Below are 17,715 nucleotides of genomic sequence, written 5' to 3'. Positions count from 1 at the left end.
GTGCGATACCCAGATGGGGTAAAATATTACAGTAACAGTTAATTGCAACTTAGTCTGTGAATATTATAAGGAACAGGAACTATGTTTTTATGTGTGTGGACTGTGCCTAGCTTACTGTTGATGCTACCCAAATAATACCTCTTGGAGATTCTTAGGCCTCATCTCCACTTAAAGTCTTACTAGTATAACTGTGGCTCAGGGATGTGATTTTTTTTTTTTTTTTTAACATGGGTATGCCAGTAGAAAACCTTAGACACAGTTATACTAATAGAAGGCACTATATAGCAGTATAGCTTAGTTTGTTTTGCTGAACCAGAATAAATTATATAGGTCTAAGTGCTTTTATACTGGTATAACTGCATCTACGCTAGGAAGTTTTGTTGCTTTAGTTATGGTGGCTTAGTTAAAGCTACTAAACTTTTAAGTGTGGACAAGGCCTTAGAGATTACATATATGGCCAGGGTTTACACTACCATGTTTGGTCAGCATAATTATGTTGGTCAAGGGGGTGAAAAAACCATGCCCCCAGATGACATAACTATGTCAGCAAAACCCCGAGACCGCATCTACGCTCAAAAGTAAAGTGGACCCTGCTGTGTTGCTCAGGGGTGTAAAAAATCCACCCCTTGAGTGACATAGTTAAGCCAACCTAACCTCTGGTGTAGGCAGTTCTAGGTCAACCTAGCTACCGTGACTCCAGGAGGTTGATTAACTACGCTGATGGGAGAACCCCTCCCCTCACTGTTGCGAGTGCCTACACTGAAGTGCTGCAGTGGCTGCTGTAGTATTTTGAGTATAGATAAGCCTTCAGTGTAAATGCAGCTATGCTGATAAGAGTGCTTCTGTCCAAGTAGCTAATGTCATGGGAGATGGTGGAGTTATATACCAACAGAAAAACTCCTCCTATCAGCATAAGCTGCATCTACACTAGTGGGTTCTCTCAGTATAACTATATCAGTAAAGCATTTGTAGTGCAGAAAAGGCCTCAGTTTCTGTTCTATTGCTAACATGCTAACTGTCAGGTTCCTTTTTCTCAGTTGTGACTTTTTTATTGTTTCAAACCTTGTACTTGAGGTATTAAGCCTTCTTATTGTCTGACTTTAAAAAAAAATTGTACAATAAACTTTGGGACTGATACACAGTTCTCCATTTTGTGCTCCAGTTTGCATAGTATTTGAACTCTGCATTATTACTAAGCCCCATCCTTTTCGGTTTAAACCGATTTCAAAAAAATCCTGGGTTTTACAAAAAGTATTATTTGGTTGTTTTTTTTTCTGATTTTTCACGCTGCTTTTGTGTCATACAAATAATTAAAAAAACTTGTTTTATTAGCAAAATACAGTACATTGCATTTTTAATATATAACAATACATTAGTCTGCGTGTGTATATGCAAAGCTGCCTGTTGAATTAAGGCTACTTATTAGTCTAGAAGATATACACAATAAACAAACAGGGGCACACACAAGCCCTGAAGTGCATGCACATCTGAATGTACTGATTAATCTGACACCTAGCATGTACACATTTCAAGCTGCTAGCAGATAACGGTTTAAAGATCTGACATGCTAAAATGGGAAGAAAACAAAATTTTTTATCAGAATATGTTTCACAAGGAAGTATTTGAAAGTTTAAAAAAACCAAACAGGTGAAAAGGATGAAGTTGAGTGTATGCACTGCAAATGGTGTGGCCCAATTATTAAATGTAAATATTATAGACAACTAGTTCTATGTCTGTAACAGTAAACTGTTTATTAAAATGAAAAGTTTTATTTGGGCATTAGAGATGTATTGTTTTCTAAACTCAGAGGTAGCATTGTGTTTCGAGTTCTGTTTTAGTTCTGCAGTAAACAACATTGAATTTCATTCATCAGAGCATTAATCTACCGAATACTTCCCTCTCTGTCCATCCATCCACCAAAATAAACCCTAATATTTGCTCAGAAAAAATAAGTTTTTTCCACTGATTTTCACCTGTTTTTGTTGTTGTGGTAATAAACAGCGATAAATTCCTGAGAAAAATTAAAACTGAAAACAAAGGGCCCTAATTATTACTTAATAGGGGCTTATTTGATTTCCTTTCTTTTGACAGACACAACTTTTCAAGGACTCCTTGGAACCTAGATAGATACTAGGTGACTACATTACCCTTTTTACATATCCCTGTATACAGATCTTAACAAAATACCTAAATCCCTTGGAGTTCTATGAGTAAATGCCTCTTGTTGCTTAAGGTCACTTTGAATGCTAATTGGTGTCTCTCTTACTCGAGAGTTGAACAAAATATACTTCTCCTTTAGTTGTAATTTTTAAGGTCACTCTTTACTTCCAAATATGACTTCTCTTGGACCTATGCTGTCTTGCTTGCTTGTCATGAATGCATCCGATGAAGTGAGCTGTAGTTCACGAAAGCTTATGCTCAAACAAATTTGTTAGTCTTTAAGGTGCCACAAGTACTCCTTTTCTTTTTTTCTTTTTAGAGCTCATCTCTTATATTTGGGTGGTTTTACAGAAATAAGGCTTGTTGAGACCATGATATGACTTTGAGGTAGCTATGAAGCTGTGTCTTAAAATGCCTTTTTTTAAAAATATGCGATTTTAACTCTTAGGTTTTTGCTGTTCGATCTGGTGGAGCCACTGGGGTGGTTGTTAAAGGGTTGGAGGACAAAAATCCCATTTCATTCAGGTATGATCAGCAAGGTATTTTAATCTGTATTCTGTACTGCTCTAGGATACCAATTGTGATCTTGCAGCTATCTTTTACTGTATATGTCTCTTGGTTGTACTGTAGTTTGTCACCCAGGAGCAATATCCGTAAAGTACTGGAATGTCTTGATCCTATTGCTTGTTTTAAGAACATATTTTCATTCAATAACAACAAATGCAGTAAGTTTTCTTAAAACAAAAAACCCCATTGAAGAAAATTGTTAATATTCCCTTTATGGTTGAAAATTCAAACACACCCAAAACTCAAGAGTTTCAAACAAGCAAACAAACAAAAAATGTGGTTGTACATGAACTGAGACTTAGCATAAGTTGTAATTTGGCATTATTGAACATTAGCAGTCAGATGCACTTAAAACATATGAGGGCCAATTTATGGCAGGTGTGGGAACCATAATTTTGAATTTACCTACTTATGCATTTAAATTCTCAAGCCATAATATTTCCTTAATATAGGCATTGCATTTTAATGTATCTTGTTTAATCTAACTCATATTTCTATAAAATAGATGGCATCTTTTGCTAACATGCTCTAAACTTCCATGAATCTCAAATTTCCATGTGTCTGTATGGTTGCAATACCCCAAAGAAACTACTTATCTGTTCTGTATCTGTGGAAGAACACCTGTAAAAATCTGTGATTAAAAGCTCTGTCCTCTTTCAGCCTCCTATTTCCTAGGAAAAATGTATATTTTTTATTAAGATAATGGCATCGAAAGTAAACTTATAAAGTTTGTGGATGATACCAAGCTGAGAGGGGGTGCAAGTGCTTGGAGGATAGGACTGAAATTTAAAATGATCTGGACAAACTGAAGAAATGGTTTGAAGTAAGTAGGATGAAATTCAATAAAGACAAACGCAAAGTACTCCACTTAGGAAAGAACAATCAGTTGTACACATACAAAATGGGAAATGACTGGAAAGAGTACTGTGGAAGGGGATTTGGGGGTTATAGTGGATCATAAGCTAAATATGAGTCAGCAGTCTCACAATGTTGCAAAAAAAGCAAACATCAGCAGGAGTGTTGTAAGCAAGACACAAGAAGTAATTCTTCCACTCTACTCCACACTGATAAGGCCTCAACTGGAGTATTGTGTCCAATTCTGGGTGGTGCATTTCAAGAAAGATGTGGACAAATTGGAGAAAGTCTAGAGGAGAACACAAAAATGATTAAAGGTCTAGAAAACACGACCCATGAGGCAAGATTGAAAAAATTGGGTTTGTTTAGTGTGGCGAGGAGGAAACTTAGGGGGGACAAACTTTTAAGTATATAAAGGAGGAGGGTGAAAATTTGTTCTCCTCAACATCTGAGGATAGAACAAGAAGTAATGGGCTTTAAATTTCAGCAAGAGAGGTTTAAGTTGGTCATTAGGAAAAACTTCTAACTGTCAGAGTAGTTAAGCACTGGAACTAAGTGCCTAGGGAGGTTGTGGAATCTCTTGTCATTGGATGTTTTTTAGGAACAGGTTACGCTTGTCAGGAATGGTCTAGTTATTAGTCCCGCCTTGAGTGCAGGGAACTGGACTAGATGACCAATTGAGATCCCTTGCAGTCCTACAGTTCTGTGATAAAATCCTAGTATGGACAAGACAATTGTACGTTTAACACGTTAGCAGATCAGGGTAAGCACTAGTACATGGGGGCCCTATCTAGCAAGGCCATGAGTGCCTTCAATTCTGACATCAGTGGGATTTGAAGGTGTGCAGCAAATTCTCTGAAGTCCTAGTGCCTTGTAGGTTGGAACCACAATCCATCTCTCTCAGCTGACTGTCTTCCCCTACTGTTTACCTTGACTTGCTGACACATGTTAAAATTACCATGGCTTTGTCCCCACTAAGATTTTACTGCTTGTTAGTTAACATGATAAAAATACCGGTATACCTTTTTTCCCCCCCAAGTGTGGCTGTGCCCTTTTACACTAATTTCAGGATCCACAGGTATCAATCTGGCTTCCCAATTAGTAAATAGTTTTAGAACACAGAGGCAAAGTTACTAGTCCTGCAATGTCACTGACATTGGTGTGGCTGAGAGTATTCAGCACCTTTGCACAATTAGGCACAAAGCAAGCATTCTTTTTTTCTACATTACATTAAGCTATAGTTTTCTGTCATGCATTCAGTTAGAATTAGAGTATGAGCAAAGTTCATAATTCTTCCTTGAATTCCATTTCATAGTAGCAATAAAACAGTCAAGGCAGAGCATTTCTTGGAAGCTGTTGAATCTTGTATGTGGCTATAATCATTTGTAACTCCATAGTAGACTTGATCCATTCAGGAATTCTTCAGGAATATACTGCCTGTTGTATCTCGATGCATCAATATTGGACCTTATATTTGTCTGGCAGTTCTTATAAGTTGTACGCAAGAATGTCTGCCTTTCATTTTGCCTATCCGTTCTCTTTTTGGAGAAATAACAGTTGTTAAAATTTTCTAACAAATGATAGAAATATACTCCTGATTGATTTTTATTTTATTTATTGGTGTAGAATGGAAGACAAAGGGGAAGTGAAATGCATCAAGTTTTCTTTGGGGAACAAGATATTGGCTGTTCAGAGAACCTCAAAGAGTGTGGTAAGAAAATTTGCTACAAACACAGGAAACTGGAACTAGAATTCTGGCCTCTCAGGTCCCAAAACACTGGTCTCTGCCATACAAGCTAAAAGAGTTCCTCTATCTGACAACCAAAGTAATAGTTTTCTGATCCATTCTGTGACTGAGCCAGGAGAGGTCACCATTCTCACTCTCTGATGCACGAAAAGCCAGTTTTTTTCTGAAGATCCGATGACATCTGTGGATCCAAATAGTCACTCTTACTATCCACTCTTTGAGGGACGAACCCTTCAGGATGGGTGTCTGATCATTCTGAATTGAAATGTATTTCCTAGCTTTTCCAGGACTTTTTTTCTGCAGAAAGAATGATTTGGCCTTAAAAGTGTAAACTCTTAATGAAAACTGATTTCTTCCCATGAAGAATTGGCTAGGAGATAGGATTATTTCTCCAAGTGGAAAAGAAGCATTGTAATGTTTTACACTAGTATATCTAATCCAAAAAAGGTAGAGATGGTAAATTTACTCACCTCCTGTTTTGTGCTCATCAGATTCAATGCTTCATAGTTGCTAATATTCTAATATTACTTATTTCAGGACTTTTTGAACTTTATTCCAGACAGCCCTCAACTAGAATATACACAAGAATGCAAGGTATGTTGTGAATTCACTTCCTTAGTTTAAATGAAGTGCTAATACAAAACTAGGTGTTTTATATAGATTCTCTGAACCACTGATGCACACGAATAGTGACATGAGTGAAGTGTGCTCCAGGCAGCCCGTTGTTCTGTTCTTGGTAGCATCTGAGATTCGGAAGTTAGTTCCCTAGTAAATTTTTTGTGCATATGTAACCAAACCCTGTATGGGCTGCCAGTGGGCATGACTTGGAGACTGTCGGCGCCAAAAGCATGAACCCTCTATTGCTTGATCTAAAAGACTAATGAGAGAGACTCCCATTGACTTTGGTGAACAATGGAGCAAGCCCTAGGTCCCTGCTGCAGGAAGCAGCAACACACCATAAACTTTGTATGTGAACCAGAGGGAGTGAAAGGACTATACTTTCTAGTGTGGGTTACTCTCCACAGGACCATATATCGCAAGGTGGTGGGTGCCCCTTAGCTCTGACAGCAGTGGGAATAGAGGATGCTCAGCACCTTGCAGGGTTGGATCCCTATTTCCCATTTGACTGCCCCAAAATACAATTTCTCTTTCCATTTAGTGCTTCCCTCTGCACTTTGATTCTAATGGAAGTATTTGGTAGCTTTTGTTAGCATAGTTAATGGCTGTGAAAATGACTCAAACTGGTAACATTTTAAAATTATTACGGTTGAATATGCTTAGCTCTCACAAGTTGTTTTAGAACTTGCACTGGTTGTCCCCCTGAGTGGTGACATGTGCTGCTTCCACAGTATTTTCAGCCCTTTCTGGAGCCAAGCTCAGGGAACTGGAAACAGGAAATTGCTAGGGTACTGGTAATGCTAAGTCACTAATGAATCCAGACCACTTTAGCACGGTGGTCAAATAACTAATGTGAAATGAAGGGGGAGTTTGGGTGGGTGTCTCTCTCAATCCGGTCCTTTGGGCACTATTATCCATATTACCCAGACCACCACTATGTTTGACTCTAATGGACATGGAAGCTGAATTGCATGCTCGCCAACAGTTTGTCCCCTAGTTAGGGTTGTGAGGATAAGAGGACAGTATACATATGCTTTTTTTCTACCATTGCTGTATCTTTTATGGATTTTTACCAAAAAGAGGATTTTAATACCTTTATAAATGTAAGACTGTCTCTTCACAATAGCTTTCCAATAATAACAATGAAAGAATGGTTTAGCATGACATCTCTGTAGATAATTATTATAATAATAATCCATGTATTACTCTGTGACTGTGCAAGAGGATGAGTGCAAATACCAACAGGCTGAAGAAATATTTCAGGTAGTACTTGTGAAAGGTGCCAGACTGAGGGTCATAAATTAAAGACGTACTATTATGATTTGGTACCCTGCATGGCAGTAGTTCCTGCAGTTAGACCAGGGGCCTCAAACACGCGGCCCCTCCCCCCCAGCGCTTACCTAGAGCGGCTCCGGCCCGGCGCACACTGGGGATAGGGCTGCCTCCCTCCCTGCCCTGCCCCCATGCCGCTCTGGGAAGCGGCCAGAACCTGGGGGAGGGGGGCACAGGGGTCTGTGTATTGTCCTTGCTTCCAGAACCCCTCCTGCAGCCGCGCCCCCTGCTGCACCCTGCACCCCTCCTGCACTCCAACCCCCTGTCCTGAGCCCCCTGCCACACCCCTCACCCCTCCTGGACCCCACACCCCAACTCCCTGCCCTGAGCTCCCTGAGCCTGGGGGCAGGGAGGGGGCAGAGTTGGGGTGGGGATTTCGGGGAAGGGGTTGGAATGGGGGCAGGGAAGGGGTGAAAAGAGGTGGGGCAGGGAAGGAGCCTCATGGAAGGGCAGAGTGGGGGCAGCGGGGGGGGGGGGGTCGTCAGTGATGCGGCCCTTGGACCAACGTACTAGTCCTCATGTGGCCCTCGTGGTCATTTGAGTTTGAGACCCCTGAGTTAGACCAATAATGGGTCTACCAGGCAAACCAAAACTGAAATATACTAGGGTAGATGCAAGTTCCCAGATTCTAAGCTAAAATTTTACTTGTTTATACAGATAGTTAATAATCTGTTTATATCTTCTTTTAATAAAAGACCAAGAATGCCAACATTTTAGGCTTTTGCTGGACAAGTTCTACAGAAATTGTCTTCATAACAGATCAAGGAATTGAATTCTATCAGGTAATCCAAATAATTGTCTGGTAAAAATGTGCATATTTGGAAATTTCAGCATTAAATTTTATTGTTGCTTAGAGGTTAAATGTCTTAATTATCTTGCAGTCCCTGGCTCTGAACTTCTTACCTCTAGCCCTGAACTGTTTAGTATGATTATACAAGGAAACTGAGATAAGGAAAAAGTGAATGTTTTATCCTGGAGAATTTTTTGGTGTTTTTGCTTTTAGAGAGTTAAATGCAATTTTTTTTGGACATTGTATATGTTGTTGTTTTACTATCACAACAAGCTATTTATGCTATTATTAGAAAATATACTCGAGTGAGAAGGATTTAATTAATCTATTTAGCAACTCTGGCTTAGTAAATCTCTTTAATTGTAGTAAAATTAATATAAATGTTAACAAATTTGAAATATTTTTTTACTTCATGCAAAGTAAAGCAGCAATATATTTAAGAGTGCACGAATTCAGTGCTAAGCTTAACAGAGTTAATGCCCATTAGCTAAGACCATGTCACACCTGCCCATCCCTGACATGTCCAATATACCATCTTAAACCCATCTCCCTCCCATCTTGTCCTAATTCCTTAACTGCTGAGTTCTCCTCAGATTTTTGTATTTAACTTGTGTGCTGTTGGAGTGATCTACTGGATAAACATTCCTCTTTCTGGTGATTAGGTGAATGTTTTCTGAAAATACTATTGGAGTGTGTTGATCATGTTGAGCAGGCGATAAGGCAGTGGCTGAATTTAAAAAAAAAAAATCAAAAACCCATAGAATAAACTTGTGCACAATGGACTGCAGAGCTAAATCTGTTTCTCACTTGACTTCAGTGAGGTCCCACATGTACCAGGAGTCTACCCATATGAAGCAAGCTGTGGGATTTGGAGTAGGGACTGTCTTCTGTATGTACCGCACGAGGTGGATTGATTATAATCAGTTATATTAATTATTTAAATCAGCAAGCAGGGAATCTTGATTTTAATAATTGATTTTAATCTTGTTTTGTATTTATACTTCTTAGTTATTTTCCTAAAGAGAGGTTCATTCTCATTGATTTGGTATAACCGTTAAAAGTATCGATTTGCTACTAATGATAGTCTTTCCACTAAATTGGCTGGTACTATTTGGCAACCAGGAGGATATACTATATCTATAGGCATTTATTTAAACAATTATATAGCTTAACATATATTTTATTCTGATTCATACTTTTTACATCTTTTATGTTAAAAAATGGCAAATGACACGCTATTTTTTTTACTCATTTGTGTCAAGCTGCATTTGGATGGAAATTGGAATTACATTAAAAATGCACAAAAGCAGTATTGTAAAATTTGCTTTTATTAAATAAACTACCTTAAATGTGCTAATACATAAGCTTATTTTTCTTATCAAAACGTGTTTTGCATTTAAAACTGATTTATTAAACAGATGAAGTATTAACTGTAGTTAGTGAATTGACAGATTTATTTCTAGTCATCATGGGGCAGATTTTCAAAGGTCTTTAGGAACCTAAAGATACAGATATATGCTTAATGGGTTTTTCCTAAGCACCATGGGAGATAGGCACCTAATCTGCGTAGGCACTTTTGAAAATTCCACTAGGCTCCTAAAGGTGTTTGAACATCTGGCCCCACCCAGGTCCTTAAAAGTGTTTAGAACAGGTATATCTCATCCTCTCCCAACTGTTCTTTTTTTATCCATAGCTTAGATATGGACAAGCTTTTCTGCCTTTTTTAACTCCCAGTCAGTTTCTCAACTTTGAACTAGTCCAAATGAAGAAAATAGACTGCACCTGCAATCTAAACAGAAACCAAAAGAATTTAAGACAAAAGCTTTTTGAACAACAGAAACTGAAAGTATTTGCGTTAGGAAAAATGTAAACATCAGCATTTGCTGCATTTTAAAGACTGAAAATAATATAGATACTTATGTTATACCAATAAAATAAAAACCAGCAGGATCTTATTAAAGGGAAAAAGGCAAAATACCACATTTATTATGAATACAGAAAGAATCATAGTAAGCAGTTAGTTATAGCTATAACATTCCATTCAGTTTCATATTTATTCACACATTCATACACACACAGGTTCTGCAAGGTAGTTATCATAGTTACCAGCCTTTGAGTTGCTCATGCCAAGCCACTGGCCAGGTGGCCTGGACATGAGGAGGGAGCAGGGCCTTGTCAGATGCTCATCTGATGCTCCTGGAAGTTGGTTTGCAGAATCAGACCCCAAAGTTCTCACTTTCTAGAGTCCATTTTTATAGGAGTTTCTTCCTATGCCAGTCTATGGGAATTGCTTCATCATGCTGTTGCTGAATCAATCAGCAGATAGCACATTCCTGACGGCTCTGTGCTGCTAGATGTTATCTTGTTCTTTGGTTCTCCCATTCTTGAGGCTGTTGGGTGGATTCCAGTCTGCCCTCCGGGGGTCCTTTGGTTATTTCCACTTGACGCCTTCTTCAGCGGATGGACACTGGATTCTTAGGCTGGCACCTCCCCATATCATTCAGTTATTATCCACACCAAGCATCCATCCACATACATCCTCTATCTCTATTTTAATCACAATTGTTAATACAACAAAAGGGCGGGGAGTCTCTGGGTGCTGTTTCTGTTGTTACAGAGAATTGCTTTGAGTCTCTCTCTGTGTGAATTGCTTTGAGAACAGACTCTGTCTTAGAATGTACTAACACAATTAGCAGCTTGCAAGTTTCACACATAGAGGGAGAGAAACAGTACCAAAAACCAAGAGACCTCTTAATTAGTAATACCCTGGAATTTAAACTATGGGGAATCAAACTCATTTGTGATTTTAATATAGAACTTCTTTAATATGATTCAACACTTAACTTAATGCAGTACGTGACATTGTCAGATTTGTAAATGTTGAGTTGACCTGAAAAGGTTAAGATACTTCTCCCCCCCCCTCCCCCGATCCTGTATATAACTGAATAAATATCACTCTTTAACACCTTAAATTTGTGGAGGGTTCATTGATGCTGCATATTTATTTAGATTTCTTAATAGATAATAAGTTTAGGCTTTAACATAGGGCATCATAATTTAAAATTGAACATGATATATTTTCAAAAAGAAAAATGTATTTAAATCTATTTTTATTTAAAAAATCGTCAATATTTATCCATCTTGGTGGGGCACCTAGCACAGTGGGGCCACTAGCCGCTACTGGAATAGTAAAGGTGCTATTACTTTGTGTCTTCAGGTATTACCAGAGAAGCGAAGTTTGAAACTGGTGAAAAATCAGAATATCAATGTAAACTGGTACATGTATTGCCCGGAGAGTTCCGTCATTCTGCTATCGACTACAGTCCTTGGCAATGTCCTCCAGCCATTCTATTTCAAGGTAAGGGACACATTCCCAATCTTGAGTTTTGTTTGATACATTGGGTTTTTCAGGGGACTGTCTCCTCCCCACCTCTCATCCCCCACTCCCCAATGTTGGTCTTTTCTATTTTTAGTTTCCTCCTAGATGTGTAATGGTTCCAGTCCCTCATACAAATAAAAATAAAAAAGCAGACAAAATGAAAACCTACGCGCCAATCTTTCTCTCTGTGAGTAGAGAAGGAAGAGATTTCTATTTGTAAATACTTGGGAGACACTCTAACACTCGATAGATGTGCCTCCACAGGGAAGTGAGTCAATATGATGCTGGATAGCTGACATTAGAGGAGTAATGCAGCAAAAGCAAAGTCAATGATACATACATTTTGGTGGCCCAGTGACTTTGCAAAAGGATTATATCTTTCCAGAAATTACCCTTTCAGTTAAATACATTTAAACACAACTTGAAAATCCAACCCCAGTAGCAACTACAGTATCCTAAGCCTTCAATTTCTGCAGAATGTGATCTTTCATTTAAAGGAAAAACTAAGTTTCTAGTACTCTTGCTTGTAACTGTAACCTTCTAAATGTGAATGAATACATTGTTCTCTTCTTGAGCCTGTGGAGACAACTGCTAGTTGTTCCCAAGCATCATGACATTGAAAAGATTTGAGTTATTTCTGCAGCTGCTGTTTCAAACCCTTTGGGCAGCATTTCAGTCTGACAAGAAACTTTCATGCTGCTGTGGTTTGAGGAAAGCTATGACTATGAGCTCAGCAGCTGAACACTGAAAATATTCATGGGAGAGAGGGATTCTATGGGGGGGTAGAACTGCACTCCTTTTTCATCCCTCCCCATCTCCAAAGAAGCAGAAGTCTTTGAGTGGGGTGAAGAGAGCACACCCCTTTCTTCCAGCAGTCAGAGGGAGGAGGTAAAATGGAGGTTTCCCATGTGTCATGCCTACTGCTCCAGTTTACGTGAAAGGAGCCCCCAAGCAGGATCCTGGGACAGCAGGGTGCCAGGAGTCTTGGCATCTTCCTGGCAGATGATGGGGTGAAGGCATAGGCTTCTGATCAGAGTTTTGCCAAGGACCTTGCTGGCCAGTAGGTACCCAGTGAATTTTTTCAACTTCTCAATTAAAATGTTAATATTGTGATAACTTCCTCAAGAGACCTTTGAAGATACAAAATTTGAAATAAAACTTTCAGGAGAGGTTAGTTGTAAAAAGAAAAGCTTCCATGATCTATGTAAGGCTTCTACCCCCCTCCCAAAGAGGCTGAGTGCCTACTGTTCTCATTAGAGAGATGTGGGTGGTCAGCTCCTCTGAAAATCAGGCCATTCTGGTCTAGAATTCCAGATTCAACTATAAATGGGTTTGACTATAGATTCTTATATTAGTTTAATTAAACTGAAACGGAAGCGTAAGACCTCATTCACTGAAACTGGTGCAGTAGAATGTTAAAGTAATAACTCTGCTGTTCATATAGTGCCTACCAAAACAGGGATGGGGCCACATTACAAATAGTAGTAAATTGTTGTAGTTGTAGTAAGAGTTGATTGCTCTAAAATCTTCTCTTCTTTTTGGAACAGTATCACCACTTCTCACAACTAGTGAGTGCCATTCATATTATCACAGGCCTTCATAGAAAGGAAAGAAGAAACTTTTTCTAGATTAGACCTGACAGACTGAAACTTTATTTTTTTAAACAGGGAGGAACAATGTCAAAATTATCAAAGTTTGAAATTGAATTGCCTGCAGTACCCAAGTCCTCCAAACTCAGCCTTTCTGAAAGAGATATTGCTATGGCTACAATGTACGTATCACTGAATAATCAGTCTTTTCCTTCATTTAAAGGGTATTGACAGCTTTTGTAGTGGAGATCCAGAGAGAGGAGGGTACAGTCCAGTCATGGTAAAATGACTTCACTCATTGATTTGGCTTTTTATCTTATTATAGAGTATTGTTAAAGTGCTTGGTACTGGACTGAAAGTAAAGGAGCCTAAAGAACTCTTATAAAAATATAGAACTGATTAGGAAGTGGATGAGACTCTATCATTTGAGAGAGATAAAATTAAACATTACAGTAGGCTGGTAAATGTACAAGAGAGACCAATCTTGTATGGACAGAGCTGGCCTGAATGATAGATATGTCACTTAATTTAGATTCTGTAAGCTACTTGACTTTTATGTATAACTTCATGTGAGTTGTTTTGTGAGGGAGAAGCAATGTGACCATGACAGACTGGTCAGACACTGCAGTAATAGGATAACTTGCTGTCTTCATTGTAGAAAGGGTCTCCTAGGTGCAATTTTTCTGCTAGTATATTCATTTATTTGAAGAATAACATTTTAATCATGTTGTTTTGTTAGATATGGGCAGCTTTATGTTCTCTATCTGAGGCATCATTCAAGGACTTCCAATAGTACCGGAGCAGAAGTAGTCCTTTATCATTTACCAAGGTAAATTGTGTTTTGGTTTTTATTTTTAGATATAAATGACCTTGCTGATCAATGCCTTTTATCTCTGATGTTAATGTTTTCATAGGGAAAGCTCCTGTAAGAAGATGCATATATTAAAGTTGAACAGGACAGGAAAGTTTGCATTGAATGTTGTAGATAACTTGGTGGTAGTTCATCATCAGGACACTGAGGTATGATCTGCCTACAGATTATTTATGTCTTGTCTTTAAAGTTTGTGCTAGATTTTCTGAAGGCAATGGGCCTGTTCCTTCAAATACTTTTGCATGTACTTAGTCTTTCCAAGTAAAGCTAAGGATGTGTGTAAGTGCTTTCAGGATCAGGGCCGAAATTTGTAATTTACAGGGGAAAAAATTCGTAATTTACGGGGGGGAAATCCCACTCCTAATTGCAATGCATTGGAATGAAAATCATAATTCAGATCCATCTTCTTTTCAGTTTCTTCTTTCTCTCTCTCTCTCTTCCCCCCCCCGCACCCCATCCCTCCCCAAAAAAAGAAAAAGTTGGGGGGCATAAACCTGTCTGCTTCTCTCAGCCTAAAGGTTTATATGTTTACAGCTGGAGCAAAGCTGGTTCAGCCATTGAAAGCCCCATGTTCCTCTTATGATTAGAAACTTTGCATTCTAGTAACTCAAATGGTTGCAGCTAGAAACTGATCTTGATTTTTAAGTCTCAAACAAATCTTAAAAACCCACATATGGGGAGAAAATAATAGTTCACATGATTTTTAAAGTTTTTGATTGTTTGTTTTTTTTAAAGTCATGTGTACAAAAGAACTTTTCCATCTCTCTGTTTTGGGCCAGGGGCATGTGTTTATAGGATGCAACTAAGCCAGTATAACAAATTTTATTTTGTAGTGTAGTGGATGTAGAGTAGTGCCTACTACTATTCAGATTGCAAAACAGTTACCATTCTAGAACCCTGTAATTTTCATGGTCTTGATTCTCCAAAACATTCACCTTTTTGGAGGCTGTCTTCCTATCTCTTGCTTCAAAAGTTAAGCTTATTTTTGAGAAAGGATTGAGCAAAATCTTTCTGTATGTTTTTGAGTTTTAGGAGAATGGCAAAACTACTTCCCTATTGTGTGTGTTGTGTTCTAATAAAATACACCTTTTCAATAAAGCTGTAGCAAAAATGCTGAAGTTTAAAACTCACCATGGATGTACAGGAGAAGATCATCAAAGGACAATGAGATGGCCAACTCCCATTGAATAGGAGTTGGTGCCAAGCTGCCCTTTTGTGCCTTGAAAATCTCTCCCACAGTTCTCATTAGACACCCTGCTTGGTTTTGGGAGGAAAAACAATTGGAGATTGCATGTGATGAGAGGCAAAGTGATATACTTGCCTCAGAGCCTAATAAAATCCTGTCCCTGCTTTCATCATCACTGTACATTCTCACTGACAAGATCTGGAAGCTTGACAAGGCTGCTGCTCTGACAGTTGCTGGAGCAATTTGCATGAGAAGTTGTAAATGTCTCATTGAAACACACTTCATTACTGTTTAGCATAAATATATGCTATAAAATATACAGGATGTGCAATATGCTGAACTAATGTTCCCATTGGAGCCTTAACTACTCCCTGAATTTTTTGAGCATTAGCTGTAATCCTAAAATAAACCAAAAGACATTGATACTAATGTAGGTTTTTTTAATTACTTTATCGTATTTGACTGAAGTAGAGAGAATTAGTCTTTTAAGGCAGTGTTTTTCAAAGTTCAGGTCATGACCCAGTAGTGGGTCGCCTTGCTCAGCACCCAGGGACCCTAGCGGCTCTGGACAGCACCGCCAACGAGGATGTTAAAAGTCCTGTCGGAGGTGTTGCCCAGCTAAGGCAGGCGGGTGCCTACCTGTTCCGACACTGTGCTGTGCCCCGGAAGCAGCCAGCAGCGAGTTCGGCTCCTAGGCAGGGGGGCCACGAGGCTCCGTGCGCTGCCCGAGCACTGGCTCCGCACTCCCATTGGCCGGTGCTTGCGGGTAAGAGCTGCGTGGAGCTGCTTGCATGCCTCCGCCTAGGAGCCAGACTTGCTGCTGGCTGCTTCCGGGGTGCAGCACAGTCCACGGGGCAAGGACAGGCAGGAAGCCTGCCTCTGCACCCTGGCTGTGCCCCTGACTGGGAGCCGCTGGAGATAAACCCACGCCCCAATCCCCTGCCCCAGCCCTGAGCCCCCCCCGACCCAGAATCCCTTCCTGCACCCCAAACCCCTCATCCCCACCCCACCTCAGAGCCTGCACCCTTAGCCCAGAGCCCTGACCCCTCCCGCACTCCAACCCCCTGCCGCATCCCAGAGCCCCCTCCCAGACCCTAAACCCCTCATCCCCAGCTCCGTTGGGTTGTGAGCATCAACAATTTTCTTCAGCTGGGTCCCCAGAAAAAAAGTTTGAAAACCACTGTTCTAAGGCATCTCAAAAGGGGCCTGAGTTAAGGTTGAGCATTAAATTCTTAACATTGGGAACTTCCTGGCACTTGAGTGTCTGACTTCCCAACCTTAATGTTGCATTCAGGCTAACTTTTAATAATTTAGGGCCCCAGTCTTGCAAAAACTCCTAGGCAGATGTGTAATCTTATGCACGTAGTAGTACCATTGAAAACAGAGCTCTTGCAAGATTGGAGCCTCAATAGTTAATCTGTCTGTGATGAAGGACTGCGTAGATGGTGGCTAGATCTTTACTTACACACAAAGCTTTTGTCTCCTAAATGAACTCCTTCCAGGCAGCTTAAAAAGAGTTCGGATAATATGCCCCGTTAGTAGATGTTGCAGAGCATGGTTTTTAATTGAGTCTGTAATTTGAGGAAAATATACTTCTGGTAATTTTTGGAAAACCTATAAACCAAGTGAAGTAAGTAACATGATTTAATTATTACAAGAGCAGAAGATGAAATAAATGCAAAACCATTTGAACATGAATGACTTGAGATGTGCTCTTATAATTGCTGAATGTCTTCTCATGGGCATGAAAAATGAGGGGCACTTTCTTTTCAATTTTAGACATCTGTAATATTTGATATCAAACTAAAGGGAGAATTTGATGGGACCGTTACCCTTCATCAGCTTGTTCTTCCAGCTCGATCAATACAGCCCTATCAGATCCCTGTGGCAGGTAAAAGGGTTACATGGCAATTAAACACAGTGAACATGTTTTTCAATCCTAGGTACATATACAAGCTCCATTAGCATAGTATCTAAGTGCCTCACAGTCTTCAATGTATTTTTCCTCACAACACCTGTGAGGTAGGGAAATGCTATTATTCCCCATCTTAGGGGGTGGGGTGGGGAACAAGGCACAGAGGGTAAGTGATTTGTCCAGAGTCACTCAGAACATCTATGGAAATGCAAGGACTTGAACCCAGTCTTCTGAGCCCTAGCTGAATGTCCTATTCACTGGATCACCCTTCCTCTCCTCTTGTGCTTAAACTGTGATAAAATGCACAAAAGTAACAATTACTCCTTAAGACAGATACTTATTCACCTACCATCATACCTTGAGGTAAAATTTAAGTGGTGTGTGGGAGCTGTGTTCAGTGTCAGTGAACTGTTCACTTGTGTACAATTAAAGTGCTGACTTGTTACTTTAACTGTGTGTCTCTTACTATACAGCTATGGTGGTGTAAAGCACACCTTTGCGCTCCCCCAGTTCTGGAGCTGCTGTGTGTAACAGGGTTGGTCCCATGGCATACATTAGAGCAACCTGAGGGTTTCTGTAATATACTGTAGTTGCTAACAGCCCCAAGGTGCTGAAACCATGGCAGAGGATCAGCACAGCATAACAGTATCCAGGCCCCTTACACTAGCCATGGGTGGAATAGAAACATCTACTTACACAAACTCTG

The 17,715-nt window shown here is 39.7% G+C and overlaps 1 protein-coding gene across 7 annotated transcripts in view; it reads left to right on the top strand.

The window, feature by feature from the left end:
• Positions 1 to 17,715, top strand: part of RMC1 (regulator of MON1-CCZ1) — a 28,848-nt gene that overhangs the window by 2,245 nt on the left and 8,888 nt on the right. For 5 of the 7 annotated variants that reach the window (XM_073331388.2, XM_073331387.1, XM_073331390.2 and 2 more), the window contains 9 exons: positions 2,609 to 2,685; positions 5,209 to 5,293; positions 5,867 to 5,923; positions 7,975 to 8,061; positions 11,287 to 11,427; positions 13,116 to 13,219; positions 13,777 to 13,866; positions 13,952 to 14,057; positions 16,874 to 16,985. In XM_073331388.2, coding sequence (XP_073187489.1) covers positions 2,609 to 2,685; positions 5,209 to 5,293; positions 5,867 to 5,923; positions 7,975 to 8,061; positions 11,287 to 11,427; positions 13,116 to 13,219; positions 13,777 to 13,866; positions 13,952 to 14,057; positions 16,874 to 16,985 — 859 coding nt within the window. Of the gene's footprint in view, positions 1 to 2,091; positions 2,135 to 2,608; positions 2,686 to 5,208; positions 5,294 to 5,866; positions 5,924 to 7,974; positions 8,062 to 11,286; positions 11,428 to 13,115; positions 13,220 to 13,776; positions 13,867 to 13,951; positions 14,058 to 16,873; positions 16,986 to 17,715 lie in introns of all 7 variants that reach the window. The other 2 variants (XM_073331391.2, XM_073331392.2) reach the window with 1 other exon arrangement.

This window comes from Lepidochelys kempii, chromosome 2, assembly GCF_965140285.1.
Source record: "Lepidochelys kempii isolate rLepKem1 chromosome 2, rLepKem1.hap1, whole genome shotgun sequence".
In the NCBI taxonomy this organism is placed as follows: Eukaryota; Metazoa; Chordata; order Testudines; family Cheloniidae; genus Lepidochelys; species Lepidochelys kempii.
Note: the sequence above shows the minus strand (reverse complement) of the source record. Positions and strands in the feature narration are given on the sequence as shown.